General features: G+C 44.6%; 1 protein-coding gene across 6 annotated transcripts in view; it reads left to right on the forward strand.

The window, feature by feature from the left end:
- Window positions 1-21,195, forward strand: part of fam13a (family with sequence similarity 13 member A) — an 85,869-nt gene that overhangs the window by 60,085 nt on the left and 4,589 nt on the right. For 4 of the 6 annotated variants that reach the window (XM_064926513.1, XM_064926512.1, XM_064926515.1 and 1 more), the window contains 11 exons: window positions 1,125-1,322; window positions 1,936-2,164; window positions 4,883-4,950; window positions 5,591-5,636; window positions 11,083-11,236; window positions 14,013-14,078; window positions 17,970-18,186; window positions 18,804-18,948; window positions 19,300-19,587; window positions 19,693-19,776; window positions 20,779-20,874. In XM_064926513.1, coding sequence (XP_064782585.1) covers window positions 1,125-1,322; window positions 1,936-2,164; window positions 4,883-4,950; window positions 5,591-5,636; window positions 11,083-11,236; window positions 14,013-14,078; window positions 17,970-18,186; window positions 18,804-18,948; window positions 19,300-19,587; window positions 19,693-19,776; window positions 20,779-20,874 — 1,591 coding nt within the window. The remainder of the gene's footprint in view (window positions 1-1,124; window positions 1,323-1,935; window positions 2,165-4,882; window positions 4,951-5,590; window positions 5,637-11,082; window positions 11,237-14,012; window positions 14,079-17,969; window positions 18,187-18,803; window positions 18,949-19,299; window positions 19,588-19,692; window positions 19,777-20,778; window positions 20,875-21,195) is intronic. The other 2 variants (XM_064926514.1, XM_064926519.1) reach the window with 1 other exon arrangement.

A 21,195-nucleotide genomic window follows, 5' to 3' on the forward strand; every position in this document is an offset into this window, starting at 1 on the left:
ACTCACTACGATGAACACTTCCAGGAGGACATAGTGGTGACCATGCAGCATAGTTATATTATATACTCACTAAGATGAACACTTCCAGGAGGACATAGTGGTGACCATGCAGCATAGTTATATTATATACTCACTACGATGAAGACTTCCAGGGGGACATAGTGGTGACCATGCAGATTAGTTATATTATATACTCACTACGATGAACACTTCCAGGAGGACATAGTGGTGACCATGCAGCATAGTTATATTATATACTCACTAAGATGAACACTTCCAGGAGGACATAGTGGTGACCATGCAGCATAGTTATATTATATACTCACTACGATGAACACTTCCAGGAGGACATAGTGGTGACCATGCAGCATAGTTATATTATATACTCACTACGATGAACACTTCCAGGAGGACATAGTGGTGACCATGCAGCATAGTTATATTATATACTCACTACGATGAACACTTCCAGGAGGACATAGTGGTGACCATGCAGATTAGTTATATTATATACTCACTACGATGAACACTTCCAGGAGGACATAGTGGTGACCATGCAGCATAGTTATATTATATACTCACTACGATGAACACTTCCAGGAGGACATAGTGGTGACCATGCAGCATAGTTATATTATATACTCACTACGATGAACACTTCCAGGAGGACATAGTGGTGACCATGCAGATTCCAGTTATATTATATACTCACTACGATGAACACTTCCAGGAGGACATAGTGGTGACCATGCAGCATAGTTATATTATATACTCACTACGATGAACACTTCCAGGAGGACATAGTGGTGACCATGCAGATTAGTTATATTATATACTCACTACGATGAACACTTCCAGGAGGACATAGTGGTGACCATGCAGCATAGTTATATTATATACTCACTACGATGAACACTTCCAGGAGGACATAGTGGTGACCATGCAGCATAGTTATATTATATACTCACGACGATGAACAGTTCCAGGAGGACATAGTGGTGACCATGCAGATTAGTTGTTTCAGTCGTTTCAATGACAGCTGCGGAAGAAGCTTTGTCTGGTGCATATCGTATTTCTCAATAACATCCTTTCTCCCTCTGCTCTCTCTCTCCATCTCTCTCTAGTGTTCTGGAGAGGACCATCAGGTCGGCAGTGGAGCAGCATCTCTTCCATGTGCACATGTGCGGAGGAGGTCAAAGTACGACGGAGGATTCCGAGTGGACCGGGTGCTCCTCGTCGCCCGTGGTAACCCCGACGGCACGGCAGAGGCGTCGGCACCAGAGGGAGCAGGAAGAGGCTCAGAGACACCGGGACAGGAGCAGGTATGGACCATAGAATGAATCCTTACATAGGACATTTGTCTCACCCAATTGGTGTAGGATCTGCCTTTACTGTTGTTGATTGGTATATTTGGTCAATGGCATCCTTTGTGAGTTTGTGAGTTGTTGCGAACAGAGTGACATTCTCAGAGTTCTAGGCATCAACAATGGCAGTTTCCACCATTGGATTGACCAATATCAGTGCACTGGGAGACTTATTATGATCCAATGTCAATTCTAGTCATTCAAACTCTATGCTTCCAATGGCCTCGCCTCTAGTGGTCATGTCCATTGGGGTTATAATGGAGTCTGGGGTCCTTGTGCTACCAAGCTAATCTTTGTTGATAGAGACCTGATGGAGACTGGAGAAGCAGTGAAAACATGGATTAGCGGGCTACATTAGTGCAGCTACCCACCATACAACGTCAATAAGACAAGTCCACTGTACTCTGTAAATAGAATTAGCGCAAATTCTAAACATGGCGTTAGCCTGGGTACAAGGTATAAGTACGATGACCTTGTCATTTGTAACCCAGGCCTCTTTGTTACAGAGAGAGAGAAAGGGAGAGTCAGTTTGATTCCTCCTCTTCTCTCCTTTCTCTCCATTTGAAAACAGATCCTCGTCTCTGAGGGAAGGAGACATCAACAAGGAGAACATCCCAGCGGCCGGCAGCGTTAGCAGAACTATCAGCTGTGGCGTCAGCGTGGGTGAGGAAGGAGTCAGGAGGGACTACCAGACTAGCCAGGGAGGGCTCCACCACGAGGGCCCCAGACCCAGGAAGCCTAAACACTGCCACCAGAGCCCCACGCTTGGCCAGCTTAGTGACAACCAGGACCCCCACGCGGTAAGTCACTCTCTCTCCTCCACTCTTTCTTTCTCTGTCTCTCTCGCTCCTTCTCATTGCAGATGTGCATCTATTGTTGCCATGTCATGCAGGTCCCTTGTTGAATTCAGGTGGAGGTCAAACATTCAAAACAGCACATCTAAGACAATTACTTCCTGTTTACCAGTTTACCAAATCTCTGAAGCAAACTTGTTAGCTTATTTTGCGGTGCACGCTCATCATTTATTTTCATAGTGTCATGTTTAATACTCCCAAAGAGCAACCTGACCCTTTAAGTTCCCTAGCCTGGCCTGATTCTCATAATCCTCCCTCTTCTTCTCCCACAAAACATTGTGATGCAGACAAGGTCTACGCCACTGTGGTGTTTTTCACTTCGCTGGTGTGACGTCTGGTTACCACCAACCCCCGTCTACTCTTAATGTCTGCTATGAGTCACTGCTGAGTAATTGGTGATGTTTCACAAGAACTGCTAAGTCGGGGACAGCAGAGAGATGGAGGTAGATAGAGAACATTGGCATAAACATCAGCATAGCCGCCAATGGCTGGATTCCTAATCAATCGTACATAGGCTTAAGAGGCGCGTGATAGGCCAGGCAGCGTGCTCCAGCGCTTCGCTAAATGCGAGGCAACCTCCCTCCCTGGAACACTCTAAATTGCAGGGCAGCGCGTTAACAAGGTTCACTGAGGTTCAATTAGCATTTGCTTTTGAAGAAGAGGAAGGAATACGTGTACTGTGTTGTTGTGTAGCAAGGGCTTGTTGTCGTTCAGGGTTGGAGACCGTCGTGTTCTGAACAGTGTTTTGTTTCGGAGTTAAGGTAATTATTGCTTACCTCAGTGACGTTGTCTATGTGTGCAAAATAAATGCATAGCAAAATATGAAAACATACCATTTCAGGTGTGTCACAATATGATATTTGACTCTTGGAAGGCTGAATTTGATATTCAAAATGTAGGCCCTCACGGCATATTTTAGTATGTTTCCTATTTAATTGTCTCATTATGCTGGAGGGTATGGGATTGTCTACCTCAAGTCATTACATCATTGTCTCAGAAATATGCTTCCAAACTGCTGGCGGACTAAACCAGGTTCCACAGTATTTTAATATTGCTAATTGAGATGCAGCCTCGGTATGTATCAAATGCAGCAGAGAATCCTTTGTCAGCAAACAGTTGCCTGCCAACAGCTTAAAGGGTAGTAAGTCATGCCCCGTGGCTCATCACCAATGATACGGCCCTTAATACAGAGAGCGTATCTTAGTTCAAAGTCACGGAGTCTTTGGGCGGTGCTGGAATAGGCTCAGGCCCCAGTAATATGGGCTACAGGGCTGTGCTGGAATAGGCTCAGGCCCCAGTAATATGGGCTACAGGGCGGTGCTGGAATAGGCTCAGGCCCCAGTAATATGGGCTACAGGGCGATTATTTACGTCGACAGACACTCTCGTCTCATCAATATCCCAGGCTAATGTATAGCCTAGCTCGGCTGAAGCTTGTGTCTTATCCCAGGGACGAAAATAGATTCCATGGCTTCACGTTAAAAAAACAACACTTCGAGGGACAGACAGGGTATAGCTAGACCTTTAGGGGCTTTTCCATGCCATCTCAACCAATCAGTGTATTTCTTTTTACATCAGCAGATGTCACAAAGTGCTCATACAGAAACCCAGTCTAAAGACCCAAAGATTGAGCAATGCAGATGTAGAAGCACGGTAGCTAGGAAAAACTCCCTAGAAAGGCATGAACCTAGGAAGAAACCTAGACAGGAACCAGGCTCGGAGGGGTGGCCAGTCCTCTTCTGACTGTGCCGGGTTAAGATTACACACCTGTGTTATGTAAGAGATGAGAAGACACCTGAAATCCTGGCATACATACTGTAGTAGCGATGTCTTGACCTTGGATGGCAGGACAGGGGTGTTAGGAGTGACTGACAGAGGGGGTTGGCTGATGTAACAGGGGGGTAGCTACTGTAAAACACCTGGGCTCAAATAGTATTTGTTTTCTCTCGAATACTGCTAAATGGTCGGGGTTTGCACTTTTGGGACATTTCTATTACTTCTGTTGCTCCAAGCAAGCTCAATCAAGTGCACCGAATCTACTTTAACAAAAACAAATAACATTGGAACCCACATCTGGTAGCCACTCTAGCAGAGCGTGCCCAAAGCCCATGGGGAGTCATTAAAGCCCCATAAAGCCTCCCAGAGGGTTAGTCCCAGAGGTGTCATAAGTGTACAGAACACCACAGCCCCATAGAACAGTACACGCTGTACACTACATCCCCTCGTTAGTTGGTGTGACCCACCCCACTCCACCACCTGTTCTGGAACCTGTTTCTATAACCAACTGGTGATTTGACTCGTTCAGCTTTTCTTTCTCTGTGGTTGTTATTGTGACAATAGTTAAGAGGTCTCGCAGGTTGGAGAAATATGTTTTTCAATAGATACGTATGAGTAATGTGATATAAATGTTTTGCTAGATTTGATATGTGTTTTATTTATCTAATGGCCAAGGCAAACAGAGTAACAAATCCTGTGTAATTGTGTAAACCGGGTCTCGGCACACTGTTTATGTCAAATGTTCTCCAAACATAATTTCCCTGAAATACATGTTTTGCTCCAGACATAGATGTCTGATGGAAGCATGTCAGGATCAGCGTTGCACATTGATGCATACCGTAATCTCCATTAGAGAGTAATAAAATGTTATGTATTCTATTTTATACAGCTAAAAGAATGCATATCAAGAGTACATGACGAAGCCGGGACAAACAACATGGAGTCATCAGACAAGCGGTAAGCATTGTGACATTTGAACACCCTTTAAAATGCTTGTAACTACTACTGACCATTTTTCACCTGTTAATTTAGATAGCAAAGTTCTCCAACAGAAGTAGCTAATACCGACCATTGTCACTACTTAATCTAGATACTAAGGCAGTGTTTCTCAAACTCGGTCCTTGGGACCCCAAGAGGTGCACATTTTTAGATTTGCCCGAGCACTACACAGCTGATTGAGATAATCAACTGACTGTCAGCTGTGTAGTGCTCGGGTTAAAATACGAAACGTGCACCTCTTGGGGTCCCGAGGACCGAGTTTGGGAAACACTGTACTAAGGTAATGTGACACCGTTATTTAAAGAAGGATTGTTGTGTTGCTAAGGCTCTGACTGACTCCCTGAGGCCTGGTCCCATTGTGTCACAGCACCTGTCTTTATCACGCAACATTTATTTAACTAAGTTTTTAATCTGATAGACTTGAGAGAATGCCGCTGACATTGGGGAGTTAGGGGGCGAGAGAGCCTTCCTAAACTCAACTTGGCACGCTGTTCTACAGGCTCCTGGCTGGGTGGAAAGCACCCGTGTCCTTGCTAGGGTGTGATCCTCACATGAGGAAAGGTGACGCAACATGTCTGTGTTTTCACCCCTCTATCAGAAATGACAGTCAAAGAAAGGACCCAAGTCTTCTGACTCCTTCATGGGTGAGTTGAGTGTCTTTCTCTCTCTCTCTCTCTATTCTCTCACACTCTCTCTCTATGCTCTCGCTCTCTCTCTCCTCTCTTTCTGTCTCTCTCTTTATTCTCTCTTACTCTCTTCCTCTTTCACTGAAATTCCCTGCATGTACATGCTAGATCTCCTAGGCTTCCTGTGTTCACACTGCTTGCGGAAGATAGGGCCAGAGTCTCAGTAGACTAGGTGATTGTTTGGGAGTGTAGGGGTCTGAGGGAATAGGAGGGGTCTGAGGGAATAGGAGGGGTCTGAGGGAATAGGAGGGGTCTGAGGGAATAGGAGGGGTCTGAGGGAATAGGAGGGGTCTGAGGGAATAGGAGGGGTCTGAGGGAATAGGGGGTCTGAGGGAGGGGAGGGGTCTGAGGGAATAGGAGGGGTCTGAGGGAATAGGAGGGGTCTGGGGGAATAGGAGGGGTCTGGGGGAATAGGAGGGGTCTGGGGGAATAGGAGGGGTCTGGGGGAATAGGAGGGGTCTGGGGGAATAGGAGGGGTCTGGGGGAATAGGAGGGGTCTGGGGGAATAGGAGGGGTCTGGGGGAATAGGAGGGGTCTGGGGGAATAGGAGGGGTCTGGGGGAACATCTAGAGTTTGTTCCTGACCAATGAACAACTGGAGCAGATAAATGAGATACTATTTTGGTCCACTCACTGCAATGTGGAACTACCACATCTCTGCTAGTCAAAATGTTGCAGCCAAACATCTTCTCGTTAGGGGAAAAGCAAACATCCCTTGGAGAGATTGGCAGCTCAGCAGCAATTAATCACTACTATTGAGACACTATGGAAAGAAGTAGAAAAGAAACCTAAACAAAGTTTGAGCTTTTCCTTGAATGAAAATCGACCACACAAAAAAACGACTTATCCACACATCTTGATGGGAAATGCTGTGAACGTTTTCCACTGCAGCTCTGTATCACTTCAGAATGTGAAGCACTGTGTAGCTATTCAAAACATCAGAAGCAGCTGAAGCTATTTAGCATAGTGATAAGGTCATAGTTGCTAAGGTGGTATACAGATGGAAACAGTCCTATGTAATCAACTGGACCATCTGCTTTCTAGTACAGTAGGCTAATCTGTTACACTTAATGTGACTCTACAACAGAACTGTACACACACACACACAGTCCAGATGGGTCTTAGTGACACAATTCTCTGTCTCCACCTCCTCCACATTCACCACCTCAGAACAGGCTGCACCCACTGAGATGCAGTCTGTGCCTGGCATGGTGGCACGGCGTCTTTGTGCCAACCTCTCTGCTGGTTGTTGGTGTCAGATCAGAGGTGGAGGCATGAGGGATCCGAGCACCTAGTGACATCAGAGCGTACTACTGACAGCAGGTCCAATTAGTGTACTAAGTAGATTAGTGCTCTTGATGGGTCTATTAAGACCGAGGCTGTGTTCCCTAGGGGCGCTGGTCAACAGTAGTGAACTATGAAGGGAATTTGGGATGCAGCCTAAGGCAGATGGATGTGTTGACTAGATGTATTGTTTTAAAGCATATTTTTAATGGTATTGTTGAAGCTCAGTTTTATGTTGTCTGTTTAAACTGTAACTAAAGTTTACTGTTCTTCAAAACAAAGACAGCCTTCTAGTGTTTCAGTCATTTGCACGATGGAACGCTTCTTTGTCGGTATGTTGCTTGCTATCCTAGAAGCAACTCAAGTCAACGTGAAAGATGTGAGAAACATGTTAATTTGACCTGTTTGGCTTTCACACCCTCAAAAAACGTTTTTTTGGACAGAGTCTTTTACAGCCTTGGCTTTAGTGAGTGGTGGCCTCGGTCACCACACACTCTGAAGTGTATCAGTGTGTGGCATGCCTGAGCCTCTTTAACCTGATGACACCTAGAATGGCTTCTAGAGCTCACTGTTCCATCGTGTGTGTGTGTGTGTCCACATTCTCAGCCCTGTCCCCAATACTTCATACACAGTCCAAGGCCAGTGGAGGTACATGGAGTAAGGACAGGTTTAAGAGATTAAAGACTTCCACACATCAATTATGGACCACTGAAACCAGTACAGATCAATGGGACCTGGACTGTAAACTGTACAAACAAGTCTTTCTTTTGTCTTTATCTGTAATGCCTACAGTACTGTACTGCTTAGTACCCTGCCGCAAAAGACCTTTCAACTGTCAAAGGGATCTTATTTGTTTGGATGAATGCTTGGACAGCATGTCAATTTGAGCAACCCCCTCCAAAAAAACAACAACATGAAGCTTACTTGGTGGAGATTCTGATTTCTTGCATCTGTATAATATTGTACAATCCTGAGATTTTCACTGTAGTAATAATGGATCACAAAAAAGTGGGTGAGGGGGGTTATTGCTCGTGTGTGTGTGTGCGGGTTCTAGCGTACGTGTCACTTGTGGCTGTGTATCAAGCCTCCTCATCCAATGTGATGCTACCCTCCGAGACGAGCCCCTTCTCTGCACCCTGTCTGTGTCTGTCATTACCACCCCAGCCTCATCCTCCTAAATCCACCATGTGTTTGTGTGTCGCCTGTCTATAAAACCCCTAACACACAGATTAACAATGGAAAGATCACCCACTGTGGGACAAATCCAAGCCCAAAGCCTGAGCACAACATTGTGGAACGTTCAGATAGAAATCTATTTAGTAGAACAGATATGTCTTTCACTGACATTTAGAGTAAAGGAATCATACTAGCTATATTTTTTCATACAATTTCTATCTGCAATGCTGAATGCTAGTACCCTGGTCTCCCTCTGCATCACTCTACCCAGGGCGACTAGTGATGATGTAATGTGATCAGTAGTTGCGTTGTGCAAGGACAAAGGATTATAGTGCAGTAGGTTATGTACAGTCAGTGTGGCAGTGATATTTACAGCCAGGGTAGTGGTCGCCATGGTTAAGCTGTTCTGTCTTCTAGTGAGTCTGGGTTGATCCTGAAATTATAGGGACTGTATACAGATGTTTATATTTCTGTTGTGTGTAGTATTTTCCAGAGACTTGTTGATAGAAACATTTGCTGAAAATGACTACTGTGATGGTACATTAATTAACTTTTTTTTAAAGTAATACAGTGTATATATACAGTACCAGTCAAACGTTTGGACATACCTACTCATTCAAGTTTTTTTTTTTTTTTTTTTTTTTACTATTTTCTACATTGTATAATAATAGTAAAGACATCAAAACTATGAAATAACACATGGAATCATGTAGTAACCCAAAAAAAGTGTTAAACAAATAAAAATGTATTTTATATTTGAAATTCTTCAAAGTAGCCACCCTTTGCCTTGAAGACAACTTTGCACACTCAAGGGTGGCTACTTTGAAGAATCTCAAATATAAAATATTACACTTTTTTGGCTACTACAGGATTCCATATGTGTTATTTCCTAGTTTTGATGTCTTCACTATTATTCTACAATGTAGAAAGTAAAAATAAAGAACAAACCTTGAATGAATAGGTGTGTCCAAACTTTTGACTGCTACTATATATCATATCGTTTTTATTGTCATTCTTACAGAAATGTGATCATTAACCGCAATAAGGATGATGATCAATGTGACTGAAAAAGATTGAGTCAAACCTATCATTAGCTCGTCCATGTGTGAAACGTGATTTGATCACATTACATTTCTAGTCCTTTCTCTGCATAACCTCTAATGGGGGGGGGGGGGGATGCTTTGAAAGTATTTGATTAAATTGTCCTAATTTGCATGTCAATGACCCCTTTGGTGGTATCAAGGGGGACTAGTTTCAGTGCCCGAAAGAGATCTGCATTGCAGAAATGACATGGGGTGAATTGTTGTGTAAGAACTGTGCTTTGAAACACTTGAAGGAAGAGAGGGCAAAGAACACATGTTTTGTAGCAGTGTTGTCCTACTTTGGACGTCTTTGACCCCAGTCCATCTCAAGGTAATCAGCTCTTTCTTCACAACTTCAGATGTAGTCAAGAGGTTTCTATTGTTTGACCTCACAGCCTGGTAATGGCCCCATATCAATCATATGAACCTAAATGAGTTGTCATTGATTATGGGGTTGAGTAGTAGTTGTTTTCCTTCTGAAGTGTTTGTTCGCTTGCGTTCTGTAACATGAGGTGCTTTTGAATCTGAGAGTCACTCGCTTTTTTAGAACTAGGGTTAGATTACTTTTGACGGTGTCCTGTTACACACAGTGTGTGTGTGTTCCAGCTACACGCATGTTTGCAAAACACACACACACTGTGTGGCCACAATTCACTTTCCTAGTAAACAATGATAGTGTGCTCCTTGACTGAAGGGTAGGAAAGGCGAGATTAAGAGTGAAAAGGAAGGACATTTTGAGATTCAGAGTGTTTAAATGTGCGTTGTTACATGGTCTCTGGTCCCCGGCGTTGTGTAGCTGGGTGACTGGGACAAATTCCAACTATCAGTCACATCAAAGCTATTTTCCAGTCAACAGCTGAGAGCACTTGATAACTCCCTATCATTGGCATTACAGTAACGTTCACCTTTCACCCCCCCCACCCCCTGGGTTCGGGCAGTATTAATCCCTGATCTGTTCCTAAAATAACTCTGTCCCACGCCTAGGCAGAGGCTAGAGGGGAAGAGAGGGAATGCTAGCTTCCCCCCCCCAGTTTAGCACAAAGTCCTGTCTGTTTTGGATGCACGCCCTGCCTGCATGACCCACCATCTGAATTCACTTTCGGTAATGGTGAGGGATTGTTAAAGTTTTGCTAGGCTGGCATCTGATAGGATGTTTGAGTGCTATGGTCAAAAGCTTCCATTTGGTTGTGCATTGAAAAGGGCTAAGAACGGGGGGAGATGTTGAAAGAGTATTTGATTAACAACGACAGAGATACAACGTACAACGACAGAGATAATGGTATTTGCAGATAAGGGGGAGGGAAGGTGAAGAGGGTAGAAAATGATTGGGAGGGGGGGGGGATTCGGGAGAGGGAAAGAAAAAGGATGGGGAAAGAGAGCACAGGAGAGGAGGAAAGGCGAGAGTGGTAGCCCAAAGAGGAAGAGAACTCCTCTATGCTCCAAGGCAAGGATGTCTTTCTGCAGCAGAAGAGAGGGAAAAAACATCTCTGCCTGTGTGCTGGTGTCTGGCGAATAATCTGCTTGCTTTTCTTTGCCATACCTCCTTCTCTCCCTCCTCCTTCTTTCCCTCCTCCTTTTCTCCCCCTCCCTTCTGCTCTGGCTACTGTGAGACAAACCACTCCAAAGGATCAGTGCATATGCACAGAGAAAGAGAGAGGAAGGGGTGGGAACCCAGAGGGAAAAAAGGAGGGGCAAAACCACATACACACACAGACAGACACGCCCGGTGGACCAATCAGGAGTGTTGTCATCCCCCCTACAAGGGCTGTGATAGGCTGGGCCAGGCAGAGGCAGCGTATGGCTGAACTTAAGGAGCATGCTCACTCCCAGCCCTTGTTGTTTTGTCTCTCCGTGGTTGTGCAGACACGACTCAGTAGTATGAAGATCCAGGAGCTGCCTAGTAGCTGTGAAACGGCCGACAGGAGGGGGGTCATCGGCCGGAGTTCGGACCAGGAATGTGGCGAGGACGTACCCCGCTTGGACCTGTCGGCGCTGACTGACGATAACAACTGGGGAGGTAAATCTTCAATCCCCCCCTCCAGCCTTTCTTCCCCTCTTCCACACACTCCCTCAGTCCTTCCCTTCATTCTAGGCAGCACATGGGTGTCTGGGTGGCAGCTGCAACCCTCCTGCTCCCTCTCCTCCTCCTCTTGTTGTGGTGGCTCCTTCTGTGTCTTCAAGAAGAGTTATGGACTCAGATGCTCTTAGTCTCTCGGCTTCTATATCTGGAAAAGCTGCACCATTACTGAAGGTGTTGTGCTTGTGTACACAGCTTGGCGCAGCATATTGCATTTAGATAGCAGATATTTTTTTGCCTTTTTAACAAATGTGGCTCCTGTTTCGTCAGACCACATGGAGTTTTTTTGTTTACAAGTGATGGGAACAGCATAGAATATTGTGTTGCCGTGCTGCTACCATGAGTTATTGAAGAGGGAAAGAGTGAGTATTTACAAATGCTTTTGCAAATGCTGCTGGCATGTTTCGCCTTTTGGTTGGCAGTTATTGGGCAGTTTGTGGGTTGTGAATAGCTTCCAGATTGCTAACGACAATCATTAAAGGGGAAGATTACAGGTGAAAAATACTGTACTGTTTAAGGGGCGTTGAGGTTTTATCTTTTCTTAAAGGGATTGACATTGATCTTGTGTGATATGGTCAGGATGTATTGTCTTCCCATTGATATTGCAAACGCTCCTGGCATTTAGTTTTTTTAAGTGCGTATGGTGTGTGTGTGTGTGTGTGTGTGTGTTGCATGATTAGATTAACCCTAGGAACAATAAGTGTGTGTGTGTGTGTGTGTTCATTAAGGTTGGATTTCAACTCTGCACATGGCATTGGATGTAAGCAATGAAGTGTGTCTTTGTTTATTCATGCCAAGGTATTGAATCTCATTGGTCATGCATAGTTTATACAGAAATAGACAGAGGTATTCTATTATTCATTAGTCTATCATGGGCATGTCTGCTTATTATTATTTTGGAGAAAGAAATGTAAGTCAAAAAGGACCTTAGAGATTTTCGCAGCCATTAAAAATGTTCAATGTCTTTGTTAAATAACTGCAATACAGTGGATTTTGGGGGATTAAACCATGTCAGAAAAGAGTTTGATATTAGAAAATAAATATTTTATTTTAGTTTCTCTGTAAGCTTTTAATCCATGGTGCAACAACTATTGGCAGTGTGTTGTTGAGTGGGATTGGAGTATCAGGAAGGAAAGGCTGTTAGATGCTGCACAACTTGTCTGATTGTTTTTGTGAGAGATTGCGAAAGAGAGGTCGGAGGTGGGTGGAGTTTGAAAAAGTGTGTTTTTGTACACTAGTGAGACTGAATGCAGAGTTGTTAGATTGCTTATGTTTGTTTGCACAGGGCAAGTTACCTGAAAGAAGTCCACTTGCAGTTTCAGACTTGAAGGGACATGCATGGGCACCATTTTTTTATAGTAACATGAGCATTGGATACTAAATAATGTCCTGTGTGGTTGCTCGGTGCAGGCTACAGTCATGCCAAAAGCAAACTGCCTAACCCCAATGGAAATAGGTCACACCTTAAGGAAAATATTGTTCGAACATTTCCTTTGGATTCAGTATTTCTTCCAACTCAAACAGCACTGTTTGTCTTGAATTGTGGTCTCTAGTACAGTACAGTACCAACGGAGCAAAAAGCACTCAGACGCCCTCTAGTGGTAGGGCTTGAGACATGTTTGTCCTATTCGGCTAAGGAGCACTGTGTAAGCCTGGTGCTTAGTCCTTGTTTGCTCCAAAGTGAGTGTGATAGACAGATAAATATTCAGGTAGTGTCTGTCTGCATAGAAATGCTAACTTATGCAGTCAGTCAGGGCTGCAGCCAATGTGGGTTTGGGGTTTTGGCAGTGTGTGTGTGTGTGTGTGTGTACACACGCACATAGTGTGTTTTCTGGAGAAAGAGTGAGAGGTATCACCAGGTGTTGTTCTCTCACAGCCAGGAATGGAAGGATGAGGAGAGGTGAGGGAGGACAAAAACAGACTTTGTTCAGTTTTGATGTCACAGTCCGCGTGTTACCTGGTACAACAGAATCCCATGCCACAGGAGGTACCTAAAGCATAATGCTTTAGACTCCTCTGAGCTACTGAGAGTTACAACTCCCAGGGGAGTGCTTATGATTGACCGTGACATGGCGTTCACATATCACACAAAGCATTTCTCCTAGACGCAGGCAAGGCAATCGGAACGCTTGGATCTTTTGAAGCCAGAGGAACAGCAAGGCTAGTCAGAGCTTGGGTTTTGAGTGTTGGATTAAACGGCAGTGAACTTGAGTGATGTTCGGAGTCTTTTTGTCTGGCAGTAGGTCCTTTCTCTCCCCTTTAAATATAGAGCCATGAGACTAAGAGCGTTTTTGTTATGCGTAAGGTATCTGTAAGTACCTGTGTCCTGTAGAGGGGATAAGCAGGAAAACCGATGAGGTTGTTGCAATAGGAATGGACGAGGTAGTGATGGTTGGGACGGTGGATGGTACAGTGGCATGAGACTTTTTACCCAGTCAGCCTGTGCCAACTACAGTCATGGTGAGCAGATATTTGCTGTGTGCCAGCTCCACGTACATAGAGCTAGTTAGAGTAGAGGACTTGTCTACTACTGTGTAATGTCTCTGTCATTGGGAATGATGCACTATGATTCTCATTTCACCTTTCGCATGCAACAGAGTAACCGGGCTGGATCTGATCTTCTTTTCCTCCCTCCATCTCATCTGTTCTCATCACCTTATTTTCTCTTTTCCTCCCTCCCTCCCTGCCCCTATCCCATCTCTTCTCTGTCCTCCAGATTCCCCATTCTTTAGCGCCCCTTTCCTTGATTTCAAAAGTGTTTTCCTGTCGAGTTATTATGAGGGTAAGTGGCATTCTGGCTGGCAATGGAACCGGGACTTGTCTTGCCTTGATACAAATAACCCATTAGAGACAGAACAGAGAGGAAAAAGGCCAAATGCCTGTTGCATGACCTTTTACTACTGCATGGCAACATCACTACAGTGATTGGGCATATTCTGCTCCCAACCAATCACATCCCAACCTTTAGGGGCATGACAGCATGGCATACCTCAACTACAATGGGCTGGATGCTGTGCTGGTTGATTAAAAGACCTCATTTGAAATGCCATGGTGAATGCCCTATTGGCTGCTTGGCTGTGTAAGCTGACATAATAGGTTAAAACACGTTGAATTGTTTGAGATCTTGACCTGCTGCTCACTGTCATCTAGTAAACCCATACATAGCAGTGTTGATTGGATACATTGTGTGAGGCAACCTTCTGCCGAGGGAAACTAGGCTACTGCTCCCGCGCCTCCCGCGCCCCAGGCAGTCCCGACATGCCTTGAAAGACCGTGTAAAACCGCACGTAGTCCTATAGTAGCATACCGCGCACACACTAAGTACTTTCCAAGCCAGCACCTCCATGACCCGAACCATACTTCATAGCCTAAGTCTCAGTTATGTAATTTGTGTTTATGAATTATTATCGGGGTGACAATTGTCCTTTTTTTTGTAAACAAACTCAGATCGTTTGTCAGTATTAGACAGCTACTGGTATGTAGTTACAATATCTAAGGAAAACCTAGTACGTACTATTATTTAAAAAAAATGCATTTTACAAGTCGAGTTAGCTATTGAACGTTACAGCAGTAAAATGTAATTATAATTTAGTCACAACTATACTGCGGTATATGTATAGCGCCTTTATCTGCTTTATCACTTGCAGTTCAAACACTCGTCTGGAAAATTCGCAATCAAAAAGTTGCAATTGTAAACTCAACATCTAACATCTAAGACGAAAAAAAATGATATTAGACAGCTAACTCCGGCAAACTCTCCATATTTGCTAGCAATGCGCGTTGGCTTGCCAGCTAAACAACTAGCCTTATAGCAGCAGACATCTAACGTTAGCTGGCTTTCGTGATTATTATCTACCGTCTACAGTCCAGCATGCACTACTAGTCGTGCTGAGTGAGGAGTCTATGGGTGCCTTCGTAAATTCCATCTGGCAATCTACTCTTGATTTCAGAGCACTCTCGTCTGAGTTTGCGCAGAATAACTGATGAATTTATGAACGCTCAACACTCGTTGAATATGGCTGGTGTCAGTAAACGTTGTCAAACTAAAACCGTAATTAAATTGTTGCCAGCAGTACAGTTAGTCACCAACGCTCCGGATAACATGAATCCAGTCTAACCAGCTCCGCTTGGGCGAAAAAAATGTCAGAATGAGGTGTTCTCTCATTTATGTCTGGAAGTAACTAGCAAGCTGGCTAACTTTAGCCAGTTAGCGTGGGTGCTTGACTGCCGTTGTGAGGTCAGAACGCTCAGATCAACCCCACTCCTCGGCCAGAGCGTCCAGTGTGCGATCTGAACGCTACGAAAGCGAAACGCTCTGAATTAACGAACGTCCAGAGCACACTACGAGTGCATTCTGGCACTCTAAAGTTAATTTACGAACGCACCCTGTAACACGGTCCAGATACCAAGTGTTAGGACACACACTATAGGAACATATTCTCAATCCCTTAGTGAATGAAAATCGCACACAAGTCCTTTAATTCAGAAACTCAAGAAGGCAACATGAAAGCAACTTTGTTACAGTGTTTTCAAATATGTGGTGCTGCGCGTCATCAGCTGTAGCACAAACGGATAAGACGGACCGACAACCAGGAGCCAATATTTACCGTTACATGCATTTGTCAGCTAAAGATGCCACTATTTTTATTCTGTATAACTCAACTCGTTTATAATATCGGGACATACAGTAGATATTTGTATTGTTGCTGTAGTCGGATGGATCAGAGGAACGGATAGGGTTTCCACTAGTTATCACAACCACAAAGTCAAAATCGGCTACAGTGGTAACTAATGACGACCAGCAGATAGGCCTATGTGCGCGAGAGAATATCAACAATATGCGTCAACATTTACCTGGGAAATTCGACCTGCAATTTGTAAACAAAACTGTTGTATGACTACTATTGGTAAAAACGTCATTTTGAAGTGACACAAATGGCAAATTAAGCGTTTATCTATCAATTTCGAGATATGTTAAACCAACAAAAAAAATGTTTTTTTTTTATTTGGAAATTCGAACCCAAATCACTTCCCATATGAGTCCCTATCCACCCCCTTCTTAGAAAAACATGCATGTGCAGCTACAGGGTGTGTGGGTGTGCATGTGTTCAAAGAGTGATTACTGAATTCTGATGTTTCTAAATGTTTACATTGGTGATATGGAAACCTGACTTTGTTATTGCTCTCACCTTCCCTTCTGGCTATGTTACCTCTCCAGTGTGCAGTGTAGCCTACATGGTCTCCTTTTTCCTGTGGTACAATACCGTGGTTTCTCTCACGTCCACACAAACGCACGTGCAGTAGAACAATTCTTGGCTGAGTTTTGTATTTACAATGCTGTTGTGTGGTGGTCGCTTAGGCTATCTGAAATGAAACCTTCCCTCCTCTCCTAGCAACAACAGCCTGTGTGTTTCACTGATCTGTGATACAGTACAACTCCCGCTGTGGGTACAATGCCGTGGTCTTTCTTTCTTTCTCTCTCTCACACATACACAGCCCAACAATATTCTTCCTATGCCAGTCACTCTCCGTATTCTGGTCCCATATCTGCTTGCGCTGTCTTGCAAATTGATGACAACGGCCATAGGAAATGTGAAGACATCACGAACCGATATGGTACAAGGCTAACTCTGGAGTCACAGCCATTCCATTCCTCTACCAGGGAGGCCATGGCTCCTGCATTATCCCAACCAGAGGCATCAGAGAGCAGTCCAATTTATTTATAGCTTGTGATTGGGATTGTCAGAGACATCTGCATGGTTATTTTCACCACAGTGTAATTATTGGCGAGTCGGAGTGGACTCTGGCTGGGGCTGCACTGAGGCCAGGGGCTGGGGAAACCAGCCTGGAAAACAGACAAATGGGTCTGTAAGCCATTAGTTAGTGGTGAAAGTTTTAGTGAACAGCTTCATCATGCAATGCCACAGTGACCTTGCGGGTGCCAAGAAGGTGTTGCCGAGGTGACGAGCGACCGCCATGTTTAGACTTAAAGTGGGGGTTGATTCATTTGGATCCAATCAGTTGGATTCCTGCTGCTTACTGCTTGCCTCGTCCCTTGAGACGACAATCAGATAGGCAAGCCGTTATTTTGCTGTGTTCTACTTAGACTACACTTTGTCTATGTTTAGTGGTGTTTGCAGTTCAGATGTTGCAGCCAAGCAGGGCCCATGTTGAGTTCTAGCTGTGTTTGAGCGAGAGATAAGCCAGTGTTTGTCGACTGCTGGTAGAGCCTGCCAAGTTCCACAGGTCACTCCCTCATCCCTGCCCATGGTGATGTGTGTGCAGTGCAGTTTTTTGTCACTTTCCTTTTTTTTAAATTGAATCACCTTTTGGATTACAAAGCCTTGTGATATCAATATGTGCAGTGTGTTTTGGAGCGGTCCATGGTAGTCTAACCCACTTTTAGTGTGTGTGTGTTTTCATGGAGGTTCTGTCATTATCCAACTTTAATTTCTATTTTTAACCTTTATTTAACTAGGCAAGTCAGTTAAGAACAAATTCTTATTTTCAATGACAGCCTAAGAACAATGGGTTAACTGCCTTGTTCAGGGGCAGAACAACAGATTTTCACCTCGTCAGCTCGGGGATTTGATCTTGCGACCTTTCGGTGACTAGTCCAACGCTCTAACCACCTGCCGCCCCTAACCTGTGTTACTTTATGTGTGTTCCACAGAGCCAGTCCCGGCCTACTCGTCGTGGCAACGGGAGAGCATGGACAGCGAGGAGGCGTGCATTTCGCCCCAAGTGGGGGGCCGCCTGATTCGCCAGCTGATTGAAGAGGACAGCGACCCCATGCTGTCCCCCCGTTTCCATGCCTATGGTCATTGTCAGCAGTACATAGATGACACCGAGGTGCCACCCTCGCCGCCCAATACACACTCCTTTGCCAGGTGAGGAACCAACATGGATTTACAGTACTGTTGATTTTGGGGACGAGTAGTGTGTGTAGGTTTGTTTGTGTGACTGAGTGTGTGTGACTGTTTTTGTGTGTTTATGAATTATTATCGGGGTGACAATTTTTTGAAAACAAACTCAGGTCATTGGTCAGTATTAGACAGCTACTGGTATGTAGTTGCTAGGAAAACCTAGTACTTACTAGAATAAAAAATGGCATTTTACAAGTCGAGTTAGCTATGAACGTTATTGCAGTAAAATGTAATTATAATTTAGTCACAACTATACTGCGGTATATGTATAGCGCCTTTATCTGCTTTATCTCTTATCTCATACACTCGTATGGAAAATTTGCAATCAAAAGTTGCAATTGTAAACTCAACATCTAAGACTAAGAGAATTATAGTAGACAGCGGTTTTATTTGCAAGATATGGGAGTCACATAATGTGTGATTAGATGTGTTCATGCATGTGTTTTTTTTTATTTTTTACAATGGGTGGCCATCAGATTGTGTGTTTTTAGAGTGAAGGCGTGTGCATACGTCCAACGTGACTCTGTGTCCATAGCAACAGGCAGTCCTTCTATTTCTATGGCTGTGTCTCTATCCTGCAGTCGGAGGAGGAGTTCCTCTCTGGGCTCCTGCGGTGACGACGACCAGCAAGAGCTGACCTCAGCCCAGCTCTCCAAGAAGATCCACGGTCTCAAGAGGAAGATCCACAAGTACGAGGAGAAGTTTGAGGAGGAGCGCAAATACAGGGTAAATAGTGGCCCCTCTGTAGCTGAAACATTGGACATCAAGGAAAAATGAGTGAGCCACTTTCTGTTTGATTTCTAAAGTTACTACAGTATATCAGAGAAAGCAGGGCAGCAAAACAAGCTTATTAGGAGATATAGCAAGGCATCCAAAGAAATGCACAGAAATATAAAATTACATTTATAAGACACGACTGGCTTCCTTCAAAGTAAACACGATTTCATAATGAGACTCAGCTGATGGGAGGGGTGTCAGGAATGGGGTCAACTGATAAAGTCAAGATGTTGTGGGAAGACGTCAAACTACACACTGCTGCTGTTTGTGGATTAATATAAATCATGTTGTTGTTTACAGCCCTCACACAGTGACAAGGCTGACAACCCAGAGGTCCTGAAGTGGATGAATGAACTGGCCAAGCTCCGCAAAGACCTGAAAGAGCACAAGCTCCACAAGTCTGAGGAGGACCTCCCTCCGCTGACCCGCCAGCGCAGCAACACCCTGCCCAAGAGCTTTGGCTCCCAGCTGGAGAAGAAGCCCCAACAGGAGAAGGCGCCCAAGCCCCCGGTAGAGAACACCCTGGAGGGCGTTCAGAACAAGCTGCAGGAGAAGAGGGACGAGGTGGGGCGGCCCGAGGACGTCAAGGTGAGATAGGAGCCGCCTAGCCGCTTATTGTACATGCCAGACCACTGTTAATAGCTAAATGCTAATGGTTAACGGCTAACTAACAGTGTCTTCCTCCTCTGATAGGATATGACCCGGGAGCAGATTGGCGCTGAGAAGGTGGCCTTACAGAAGGCTCTTCTGTACTACGAAGGCATCCACGGTAGACCAGTGAGTGTCTTGTCCACTGTCCCTTTTCTGCCCCCCCCCCAAAAAACTATTTCATAGAGCCTTCTAGATAGCCCACCCATCTGCCTGAACAGTAACGGATAGCTAAAAAAAATCCAACAAATGCATTAAATCAGTCTCTGTCCAGTGGAAAACCTGACCTAGATCACAACTGAAGTGTGAATAATGTCTTGAACCAGGCTGTTTGTGTGTGTGTGTGTGTGTGTGTGTGTAGAGTGCAGAATGTGTGCACACAGATGTGTACTTTGAACTATGCAATCTTTTCATGCAACCAAGATACAACGTTGGCTGCATTTACACAGGCAGGCATTTTCTGATATTCTTTCCACTAATTGGTCTTCTGACCAATTTACATAAGATCTTTTCACAGCAGACCTTTTTCAGAGCTGATCTGGTTGGTCAAAAGATCAATCCATGAAACAAATATTAGAATATGTCTGCTGGTATAAATGCAGCCATAGAGACCCAGATACAACAATACATTATTAAAAGGATGAAATACCAATGAAAACATGACCTTCTGCACTGCAATATATCGTTATTGGCAGGCCAAACGTCTTTAGACAGATGTGACGAGTATTGTTGTCTCAGCGACGACAATGGCTGAAGGACGAGAAGCCAGCTAACGTCTTAATTTACCTGTAAAGGAATCAACATGGAATCCCTTTTTGATTGGACTAATTGCAAGGGCTAATCCTTGTTAAGGTTGTTTATCAGAAAGTGGAAAGGTGTCCTTTCTGACACCCATAGCCTTCCCTGTGTGACTTTCTATCCTAGTTTATGGCCAGTTGTCCTCTGAGGTACTAAAAAAACATTGGATTTGAATTGACGGGGATGGAATCTGTTACCTTGCATGTTGTTGTGTGTCAGCCCTAGCTAGCAGAGTGCTATTGTAGCACCACAGGGGAGTGCTAATGCTAGCTAACTAGCGGTGTGCTATTGCTAACAATGTGCCTTTCCCTTTTCTCTCTGCCTCTTCTCTAGGTTACCAAGACTGAGAGACAGATCATGAAGCCCCTGTACGACAGATACCGCCTGGTCAAACAGATCCTCTGCAGAGCTTCCACCATCCCCGTCATTGTAAGTATAGCTAGCTCTCTTTGCTCTCTCCCTTCATTTTCTCCACAGCAGACTTGTTCCTGGGTTTCTCTTTGAGGAGCTGGTGGTAAAGGTCACCACGTAGCTTTGGCTGAAGATCAAGCTCCTTTACGTGGGCACTTAATCCGAACAACGCTAATGTTAGCATTAGGCTAGCATTAGCGTCAGTGTCCATAGGCGGGACTGTATGTAGTGGCTAGCCGTAGCGCTAGGTTAGCCTCAAGGCCAATGGCCTAAACCTAAACTCGGTTTAAGTGGCTCAGTAGATCCACATGTTCTTAACAGAGCTCAAAGGTGACAAGT

The sequence above is a fragment of the Oncorhynchus masou genome, chromosome 20 (assembly GCF_036934945.1).
Source record: "Oncorhynchus masou masou isolate Uvic2021 chromosome 20, UVic_Omas_1.1, whole genome shotgun sequence".
Taxonomy (NCBI): domain Eukaryota; kingdom Metazoa; phylum Chordata; class Actinopteri; order Salmoniformes; family Salmonidae; genus Oncorhynchus; species Oncorhynchus masou.